The sequence below is a fragment of the Chenopodium quinoa genome, unplaced genomic scaffold (assembly GCF_001683475.1).
Source record: "Chenopodium quinoa cultivar QQ74 unplaced genomic scaffold, ASM168347v1, whole genome shotgun sequence".
Classification (NCBI taxonomy): Eukaryota; Viridiplantae; Streptophyta; class Magnoliopsida; order Caryophyllales; family Amaranthaceae; genus Chenopodium; species Chenopodium quinoa.
Window position 1 is genome coordinate 3,227,892 of NW_018745003.1, and position 10,956 is coordinate 3,238,847.

At 37.8% G+C, this 10,956-nt stretch overlaps 1 protein-coding gene across 1 annotated transcript; it reads right to left on the bottom strand.

The window, feature by feature from the left end:
- Positions 1-8,417: 8,417 nt before the first annotated feature.
- Positions 8,418-10,956, bottom strand: LOC110707920 (BURP domain-containing protein 5-like). The gene is made up of 5 exons (XM_021885997.1): positions 10,815-10,956; positions 10,358-10,481; positions 10,163-10,226; positions 9,357-9,779; positions 8,418-9,036 (listed from the first exon to the last, which is right to left on the bottom strand). The coding sequence occupies exons 1-5, from the start codon at positions 10,851-10,853 to the stop codon at positions 8,700-8,702; spliced, it is 987 nt and encodes a 328-aa protein (XP_021741689.1). The 5' UTR covers positions 10,854-10,956; the 3' UTR covers positions 8,418-8,699.

A 10,956-nucleotide genomic window follows, 5' to 3' on the forward strand; every position in this document is an offset into this window, starting at 1 on the left:
CATGAAGCTCATCAAGGCATGGCCGACTATTGACTCGACTAGACTGTCGATCTTAGGAAGAGGATAGCTATCCTTCGGACATGCCTTGTTGAGGTCTGTGTAGTCCACACACATACGCCAGGTTTCATTCGGCTTTTTAACAAGAACTATATTGCCAACCCAATCCGGGAAGTAGCAGGGCCGAATGAACTTAGCATCTAATAGCTTTTTAACTTCGGCAGCTGCCGCCTGACTTCTCTGCTCGCCATGGTTTCTTTTCTTTTGCCTTACCGGCTTCTTCTTAGGATCCACGGCGAGTTTGTGGACGGCTAGATCCGGGCTGATGCCTGGCATCTCGTCCACTTCAAAGGCAAAGATGTCTTTGAATTCTTTTAACAAGTGGTGCAGGGCTGCACCAATTTCAGCAAAAGCAGTCGTCCCAACTTTGACAGTTCGGTCGGGACGAGAGTCATCTAGGACTATGTCCATGTGCTCACCAGCCGGCTGGGGACAGAGTTCATCCAGCCTTTGGCCAGTCAGTGACTGCTATTGTTTATCTTTTCTTTTGGCCCCCATCTGGTTGGCCTTTCTTTTCTTGCCGGCTGTTGTAGCAACAGGCACGGCTTCCTTGACTAAGTCAAGGTCAGCATCTTCTCCACTAGGACCGGCTGCGGTCGTAGTGGGTTTGACATCAGAGAGATAGCACTCCCTTGCCATTTTTTGGTCTCCCCGTAGGGAGCCGACTGTTCCATCATCCTTCTCAAATTTGAGGAGCATAAGAGATGGGATGATAACAGCCTTGGATTAATTAAGGGTGGGACGCCCTAGAATCATGTTGTAGGCCGACAGTTCTTTAACAACTAAGAACCGGACCACCATGTGGCGTCCATTTCCCTTCTCGCCCAGGCGGACGGGTAGGTCTATTCGACCTACCGGATGTACTACACCGCCCCCAAATCCCACTAAGGGATGAGAGACCTTGTGCATACTTTCAGGTTTGTACCTGAGTTTGGTCAGGAACTTGAGACTGATGAGGTCAGAAGAACTCCCAGTATCAATGAGGATGTGGCTGACTCTTTGGTTGGCCACCTTGCATACGATGACCACGGGGTCATCATGCGGCCTTCTGATTTGGCCCCGGTCTTCTTCAGTAATGACGACCTCGGGGAAGGGGTCCTTGGACGCCTGTCCCTCGTCTACTGAATTAATATCAAGGCCCCTGATGTATTCTTTGTTACCCCGAATGGTTGGGCCGCCTCCTGCGAAGCCGCATGCTATAGTATAGATTGGAGTTTCATCCGTATCCGAATTGTTAGCAAAGCGAGGCTTCTTTTTAAAGGTCTGCCCAGCGTTAGCTGGTAGGGTAACCTTAGACCTTAAAAGGTAAGACTTGAGTACCCCTTTATCAGCTAGCCGATCCAACAAACGCTTAAGACTGAAGCACTCATTGGTATCGTGACCAATATCCTCATGAAAGTGACAGTATTTGTCCTTGTTCCGATCTTTTGCGGAACCTTTATCTCCATGAGGATGGAGTAACAATCCTTGTTAAATTCGTACTTCGGGGAGTACGACTTCCCTTCTTTCTTTTTCTTCTGGGGTGGTTGTTCAGAAGTCTCAGGCACCCAGACTTGTTTTCTTTTTTGTTCTTCTCTTTCAGCCGGCTGTTGAGGCCGACTCTCTTTTCTTTCGGACTTCTTTGAGTCCGACTGCTTTCCGACATTGCAGAGGTCGGTCGCCTGTATATAGGCATCCGCCTCCATTAATGCCTCTTGGAGGGTAGCAACCCTCTTTCTGACGAGGTCGAACATAAAAGTCGACCCGTCCTTCAGACCCTTAAAAGAGTCATTGAAGGCTACCTCATTAGGGAGCCCTTGAATCTGAATTCTCATCAGATTGAAGCGCCTTATATAGGAGCGCATCCCTTCCTTCTCCCCCTGCTGTATTGTGCCCAGGTCAAGGCTGGTTTTCTTAGCAGGGATGTTCATGGAGAATTTGGACGTAAACAAGTATGCAAACGTCCTAAATTTATTTATACACCCGGCCGACAAGTTGCCGAACCATTGTTGGGCGACGCCCTTTAATGTAGCCGGGAAGCATTTGCACCAAGTGGCGTCCTCCAACCCTTGTAGATACATGAGGTTGGTGTAGGCCATAAGGTGGTCTTCTAGATTGGTAGTACCGTCATAGGTGCCTACCAATACATTTTTAACTTTAGCCGGTTGGGCAGCCTCCGTTATTTCTTTGGAGAATGCTGAAGGCTGATCTCCCAGTCTTTGCAGCCGAAGCTGCCAGTCCAAAGGCTGGAATTCGGGTGCCACCTGTCCTCCAAAGGGAGTAGGCTGCACAAAAAATTGTCCATATGGCTCGTACTGCTGTTGTGGCATATACGGGGACGCCTGGAACATTTGAGGAGTAGAATGGACGGACATGCCGCCTGTCTGACCTCCTTGATTTAAATTAGAATACCTCATAGAGGTATTCTAAAAACTATCATTGAAGTTCGTCGTGGAAGCCGACTCTGATAGTTGCATACTCTTCTTTTGCTGGATTATCATCCGGGCATCGGAGTATGCTTTTTTGGAACCATCCGGCTGAATATGTCGGATGGCTTTTCTCTTTCCTGGCGCAGGACATTGAAGTCTGGCCAGGTTTACTAAAGGTTGCTGCCCCTCCCTTGGTTTGGGATAAGGAGTAGCCTCTCGGTTCTTGACCGGCTTATTCCTCCCAGAATGGGAGGATTTTTTGGCCGATTGTTCCTTGGTAGGAACAGTCGCCCGATCTGTAATGAGGTCCCTTATTTCCCCATTGAAACTTGTTATGAGAGACATGAGTTTGTTTCTCGTGATGGGGGTGGAACCCTCGTCCGCCTGGTGATGACCAGCCAGCTGTCCGGCTGTTTCACTAGGCCCGGCCAGGTTAACGCTCCGTTCCCTCCTTTTGGTGGGACGGATACGTCGTGACCGGAGGGACCCGTCGGGGGCCGTATGAGTGGCGACTTCATAGTCGTCATCTGTTTCCTGGTCTGAGTAGACCTGGACTTCGACCATGGGCCACTTCTCACTTAGAATCGGTACAGGTTCTTGTGAAGTCATCTTAAAAGTACTCTCCCCACAGAAGGCGCCAAATGTTTCGGGGTTTTTTTATGTCCTACGGGAGAGTTACAATTCCAAGACTGACTTCTGGACGCCTGTACCTGCAAAATCACGGAGACTCCGGTTGATGGGAGCTCCGCCTCCGACAATCAAGTTAGAACGTGTTTAAGGAGTTAAGTACGGAAAGTAAAGAGTCTCTCTTGGATTCCAAGAGAGGATCTGCAATGTAAGATTGCTCTGTTTGGGGTGTCAGGTGACTGACTTGTTCTCTGTTTGAGAGTAAATGTGTTTGGCTATTTGTGAATTCCATGTTTCCTTGGGGGAAACATCTTATTTATAGTGGAAGAAATAGTTCAATACTAGATTTCTTTGTGAAAACCTAGGACTGATTGGACTCTGCCTAGGAGTTTGGGCCGTAAAGGCTGCTTTCCTGTCAGACTTTCCTATCTGCCACGTGTCATGTCCTGATAGGTCCAGTTTGGACCTCTTACGAGGTGACACGTGACGGATTTCAATTGGTCCACGTGACAGGTTCCTATTGGTTCACGTGGAAGGTTCTTATTGGTCCACGTGGAAGGCTCCTATAGGCCCATGTGGAAGACATGTAGCGCATCAGGACTGGTCCACGTGGATGGGGAAAAATCCCCTAAACAGTTAGTGTGACGTTGTAGCTAGTTCTACAATATAATGGTGATTTTCAATTAGTATGTATGTTACAATTGCAAACTAGCTTCGTTATGTTTTTTTAATTTATTGTATCTTGCTAACAATAAATAATGCTAAATTAAATATTTATCTAGAGGAATTTTTCCATGAAGTATTAGCTGCAAAACCAATAGATAGATCTTCAATTCGTTCAAAAAAAAAAAAAGATAGATTTACAATGATAACAATAAATTTTGAAGCCACCCACTATAACTGTTAATTATCATCGTTAATTTATAATCTTGAATTTACTCCTATGATTTAATTGCATTAGACATCTATATTGAATAAGTACTCCATTTTAGCCACCAAAATCCCGAACCTTAACCCCTTTCGCTCTAGGTTATAGCTTTGTTAGTAAATTACCGGTGACTTGTGATCCAAAGTAAAGCTTTACTGTTAGTAAATCAATGAGGTTTCTCCGATATATTATCTTGTTTACAAATAAGCAATTGAACATAAAAGACTTGACTACGTACATCGGAGAAGTTGAACAACTTAACCCAAGTGTGGATAAGGTGGGATAGCCTTTTGCTTAACGACTTCATCCCTTCAATCAAAAAGTATAGCCTAGTATTCGAATGAGCTATATGTAGTAATATTAGTCGTGTGGCAATTCATATAGGTTTGTGTTTCTGAATTGGTATAAAGGATGGTACCAGGCCAAGCTCAATAACATTTACATTCTCTAAACCATTTTAGCCAAGAGCTTGAATTGGTGCATTAATCCAATATATCATATCGCTAATAAATAAAGTCGGACTCGCGGCCAGGCCACGAGACAGAGACACTTGGCATTCCTGTTATTCGCCAAGTGTCGCGCCACGTAGGAGATAAATAGGTATTATTATGACATACATGATGCTAAGTAAGAGATTTTTGGATAGATTTTTTAAGATAAAACTGTTGTGTAGAGTTTTATTGTCGATAAACTTCTAATATTTAATATATACAAAATTAATCCTAAATTTTAATAAATATTTTCGGTTCTATTTCTATCATCAAATTCGTTTTAAAAAGTTCTTCAAAATAAGATCCATTTATAATATATTAATTTATTTTAAAAATAATAGTGAATATTGGTAAAAATACTTCCATTTCTGTAAAAGTAATTTAAGTTCAAAAAAAAATAATTTCAAGTTAATAACAACATAAATATAATTTATTTATTCAAAAAAATAGAGAATACGTAAAAATAAGTCCTAATCAGTAAAAATAATTTTACTTTGCTAAAAATGCTTTCAGTTTAGTAAATAATTTAAGTTCAATAAAAATAATTCAAGTCAATAATAACATCGATATCTATTTATAAAAAAAATCACAAAAAGTAAACTACTATATAAATTATCAAAAGGGATTATATGATCGTATTTAACATTCACGCCAAAATTTTATCCTAAATCTTATTTACCAAATGGGCATCACCCAGGCACAAAAGCCGGTCTTGCATCCAGGCCACGAGACAGCGACACTTGGCATTCTAGTTTTTCATCAAGTGTCGCGCCACGTAGGCGACAAATAAATATTGTTGTGACACATATGATACTAAGTAAGCGAATTTTGGATAGATTTTCTAAGATAAAAATGTTGTATAGTGTTTTATTATTGATTTACTTCTAATATTTCATATATACAAAATTAATCATAACTTTTAATAAATATCGAATAACTCGGCTCTAATTCGATCATAAAATTTGTTTTAAAAAATTCTGTAAAATAAAATCCATTTATTATACGAGTATATTAAGTTAATATAAAAAATAATAGAGAATTAGTAAAAATAAGTTTTAATAATCAAAAATATTTTAATTTGGCAAAAATACTTTTAGTTCAATTAAAATAATTTAAGTTCAATAAAAATGCTTTCAAGTCAAAAATAACATAGATATCTACTTTACAAACAAAATTACAAAAAGTACACTATCATATAAATAAGCGATATGATATCATACGTCTAAATATCCTGCAAAATTAAAAGGGATTGTATAACCACATTTAACATTCAAGCCAAAAAGTTTATTTAAAGATTTAATCAACAATCTGGACATCGCCTACGCACAAAACTAATATATATATATATATATATATATATATATATATATATATATATATATATATATATATATATATATATATATATATATATATATATATATATATATATATATATATATATATATATACCTCCTGGAAAAAAAAAATTAAAAAAAATTGATATATAATATACCCAATAATCTAATATACAATACGTAGTAATATATATATTTATTATACTGTAGGATTTTTTAGTTTTTGTGTAGACTTTAATCCTACTCGAAATTGATATAATTTCCATAAAATTAAATCCATATTTGCCAATTATCAAAAAAGTCCCAAAAATAAAATTAAAAAAAATCTGCTGCTAACTTTTTTTTATTTGAAACCAAATCTGCTACTAACTTTTTTTTATTTGAAACCAAATCTGCTACTAACTTTTAATAATCTATAAATAAACAAAAACTATCTTGATTCTAACGTACATAATTCTGCCTCCAACGACACAAATCGCCTTCTAATACTCAACACGGGTGGTAGAAGGGGGAGGATTCGATGCATGGATTTAGATTCGTTTTGGTCTCCTAAGTTTTCTTTTCCGCTAACTAATAGAACTACTTATCATACGGTCGGGTCGTGTAATGGACTTGTTCTCATCAAAGTTATTTTTGTTGGATATCCCGGATTAGGATACAACGCTTTAATTAAATTGATGTTGTCCAACCATTGCACGGGTGAATTACTTTATATCCCGGGTATTTTTCGCGAAGAAATCCAGTCTTTTGAGTTTGGGTTCGGGTTTGGGTATGATTCTTCGACGCAAGATTATAAAATTGTTAGACTTATTATCAACCTTAGTGTATTGAAGGTCTTAGTTTTTAGTTTAAAGGCTAATTCTTGGAAAATAGTTGATGATAATAATGCATCACCTATTGTACCATATTCATTGTTGAAACATGGTCGCGAATTTGGTGTGCTTATAAACAACCATTTACTTCATTGGAAATTCTACTCTTTTGAGATGAAACGCAATAGAATTGGTTGTTTCGATTTGAAGACCGAAAGTGGTTTAAAGATATACCATTACCGGACTATCGAGGTAATAAAGATGTAATTTTATCATCACCGATGTACCAAGGAAATCGTCATCTCTTGGAAGCACTAAGAGACGATGTAAAGGAGTTAGGCGTCCTTGACGGATGTTTGTGTGTATTGACCAAGATTCCTAGCGTTGTTGATGTTGTTGTTGCGTTGTTGTTGATGTTGATGTTGTTACGGTTGTTGAAAAAAAAACGCAAGGAAGAAGGAAGGAGGAAGGGACGAAGGAGAAGGGTATGGAAAAAAAAATGGAGGAAGGGACGAAGGGCGAGAAGGAGATGGAAAAAGAATGAGGCAGAGAAGAGGGAGGAAAGAGGGGGAGGAGAGAGAAAGAGAAGAGAGAGGCGCGTAGAGGAGAGAGAAAGAGGGCTACGGTAAAATTGGTTTTATAATAGTACGTTCCGACGGAATACTCCATCGGAAACCCCTAATAATCCAATTTTTTTATTTTTTTCCTTTAATTTTTTCCGACGGATTTTTTTCCCTCGGAAATCACAGCTTCCGACGGGAAAAAAATCCGTCGGAAAATTTTCGAGGGATTTTCCGACGGAATTTACGTTTTTCGACGGAATTTAAGTCCGTCGGAACGTTTCCGTCGGAAATTGGCCTATTTCTTGTAGTGAAACTTAGGGCTGCCATCGATTTTTATCGATGGTAAGCCCCAAATTCTTCTTTAATTTAATGTTTTTAGCAAATAAAGATCACCAACAGTATGGTGATTATAGTTAATCCCTCCATGTAAGGTTTAGTATTGTTTGTTTGTTTGTTTTTAGTATGTGCAGGGATGCAAATTTGGAAAATTCGTCTTGCAAATTTGTGGAATTGCGGGTCTGTTGGTATAGGGGTACAAATTTAGAAGATTCGTCTTGTAAATTTGCAGATCTTGATGACCAATCAAATTTTATCACTTTTGTGATTATACATCGATGGAGCTCCGTCAAGAACGATGCAAAGACATCTAAAATTATCCAGGAGCAGTTCAGAAGCGATGCCATTAGTTTAGGGGTGTTTAATTCTTCTATTGAGAATTTAGATCTTTTAAGGGATAATTTTAAGTGCCGAATAACTATTATCATTTAATGAAATCATCCCTCCCTATTCCATTCAAAAAAAAAAAAAAGAGGTTTCTCCAATATTTCATCTTGTTTATTACTGTAATAAGCAATTGAACATCTCCTCAAATTACAAGACTCGACTACGTACATTGGAGAAGTTGAATAACTTAACCCAAGTGAGGATATGGTGGGATAGCCTTTTGCTCATAACCTCTTCCCTCCAACCAAAAAGTTTAGCTTATTATTCGATTGAGCTATATATATGTAGTAATATTAATCATATGGCAATTCAAATAGGTTTGTGTAACTGAATTGGTAAAAAGGATGGTACTAAACTCAATAACATCTGCACTCGCTACACCATTTTAGCCAAGAGCTTGAATTGGTGCATCATTCAAAAATTAAAGTCATAAAATACGACGAGTTAATACGTTCAAATCACGCAAATTAATTTTACAAATATCACATGCTTTATTTACGAGGCAATTAGAGAACGGAGGAAATTGCTAACAATACAAAGATACACTTATTCCCAATAGACGAAACATTCTAATTTAATCATAGAATGTGCGTAGCCACGAGTTTACATGAGGAATTGGAAGTAAATCACACCAAGAGAAATCAAAGAAGTAAATTTAAACCATGATTTGGAATATCCAATCATGCTTTATACAAACATTAATTCAAACATTCATATGATTTGATCAACTGAAACCCTGGCGTATAGTACGTACTATTCTTGTGACACCGGCATTTTTATGTGATTGACGTTTTTAATAAAGATCATATTGTCCGCAAGCAAGAAATGGCAGATAGGTTGGCCAGGCTTGAGGCCGAGGAGCCCGAAAGCAGCATATGAAGGGCTCCAATTGTCGGTGTCATGGTGACACCCAACAAGAGAGGTATCCACCTTAAGATTGTCGTTATCAAGGCTTTGGAGTTCAACGCGATAAGCTCTTGCCCCCTCCATACGGTGGCACATGAATGCTCCGTAGGGGAATGCCGCCTTGTGGCAAGCTATTGTGGGATTTCCAATCTCAACCACCTTCTCTACTTGAGTTATGAGATATCTGTAAACAAGGTAACCAATGATTAAATTACTAATTAACCATGATACATAGTAATTAACCATGAATAACATATAAGTAAAAACATGTTATCTTCGCCTTAAAAAAAATAATATTCATTAAAAATAATTTAAGTTCAATAAAATAAGTTCAGTTCGTAAAAATAAGTTATAACTAATAACAATTACTTCAGTAAAAAATTGTATAAGTTCAGAAAAATAGTTTAAGTTCAGTAAATAACTAGTGAGGAAGAGAAAAAGACTGTGAATTTAAATTTGGCCTCGTTAATTTTAAGCTTAAAAAAGTGGAGCAATGCTTATTACCTTTGGCTAACTTGCATAGGAGGCGTGACCGTTACACCAAGGACTTTAAGATCCATACTAGGATTTGAAGGGTGGAACTCTGAATCAACAAAATCAACCAAATCTTCTAAAGTGGGAGCACAAGTATGGTGACCAAACTTGAGTGGATCTTCACAACGAGTTAAGGTTGATTGCATAAGTTCTGCTTGTTTGGAGCTCGGATTTATCGAGAAAGCTGAAAGTACTTGATCTAAGTTTGTGGAGCTGAATGGTAGTTTTTCAACTTCATCTTTAGTCATAAACGATGGACCCAGGTCGGATGGACCTAAGTATTGTAATTCATGAACTGTCCCTGGTTTTAGTAGGTCATCTTCGCGGATGAAAATGGAGGTAAACATCTTGTTTTTGAGTTGTATCTCGGATGTTTCTTGGTCATAGTTATACCTACGTAATTCAACATGTCAATAGTAGTACTTTACACTTTTCATGTTAAGAAAAGGTTATGAATAGCCATAGTCATAATGAACAATCGCGGGCAAAATGCTAAATTTGAAGATGAAGATAAAACCTTTATTAATTTAGATCAAACATAACATGATCAAGAAGGTGCAAACATTCGTGTTTTATCCTTTTTTTTTAGGAGTCATAAAAGGATTTGTACGTAGTGCAACTGTTATATCGATAAATTAAAAGTCGATCTTTATTAGGCTTTATGAATATGAAAATTCTACAGTAGCATTGAAGTCCAAGTCCGAAAAATAATGCAAATGCGTAAGAGTTAATTAAAATATGTGAATGCATTGAAGTCAAAATGTCAAAGAACATACCAACTGTATAGAGCCATGGTCTTGTCCCTATTGAAGCTTGCTTTGCCCTTTTGGTAATCAAATCCTGTCCATTTAATAAAACACACATTAAATATAAGTCTTTGAATCTAGCTCACGCAATCTAATCTACTCTACTTATGATAAACTATTAATAATTAATTTAAATTATTATATGATTATATAAATTAGTTGCACCTGATGGATTCGGCAGCATATACTTCAAAACCGGTGGCATGGGGACATTAGGAAATTTCATATTCCAGTATGCTTGTGCAGATGGAGCTGTAGTAGCAGTGTCATCCGCAACAACTAGTTGAACCTAAATAACAACATACATACATCGATAATTAAGATCACACATACGACAACACATTCCATAAGCGTTCGAATTGATGAAAACATTTACATTGCATATAAATAAAGAAAACTATGTACATATAAAAATCTATATGTGAACTCTAAAGGATTGCGACGAAAGTTACTCCCAGCCTAGCTAGAGTCCCTACTCTCAAAACATTAGCGTATTATAGTATGAATGTAGTGTAATTTAAACTAGTAGTGCTGCTTTAGTGATGTAATAATTGAATTATTAGCTAGAGTAGAGGTAGTAGTATGCGAGTTATAACATAGAATCATACGGGAGGTGAGTTACCGAGGCAATGAACATGAAAAGAAAGATGCATTGATTCATAGCTGCAATCTCTAAGATAGAGTCTAAGAACTTTAAATTAAATGAGAATAATGCTTATTGAAGAGAAGAGAAGAGAGGAGGTGTAGGATTTATGTGCCGAGGT

Bases quoted from the DNA above. Each gene is read 5' to 3' on its own strand.
- LOC110707920 (XM_021885997.1), bottom strand. From the start codon at position 10,853: ATGAATCAATGCATCTTTCTTTTCATGTTCATTGCCTCG. The intron at 9,780-10,162 runs GTATGTTCTTTG...TGAATTACGTAG, and splicing joins ACCATGGCTCTATACAGTTG to GTATAACTATGACCAAGAAA. The intron at 9,037-9,356 runs GTAATAAGCATT...CCTTGTTTACAG, and splicing joins CCTATGCAAGTTAGCCAAAG to ATATCTCATAACTCAAGTAG.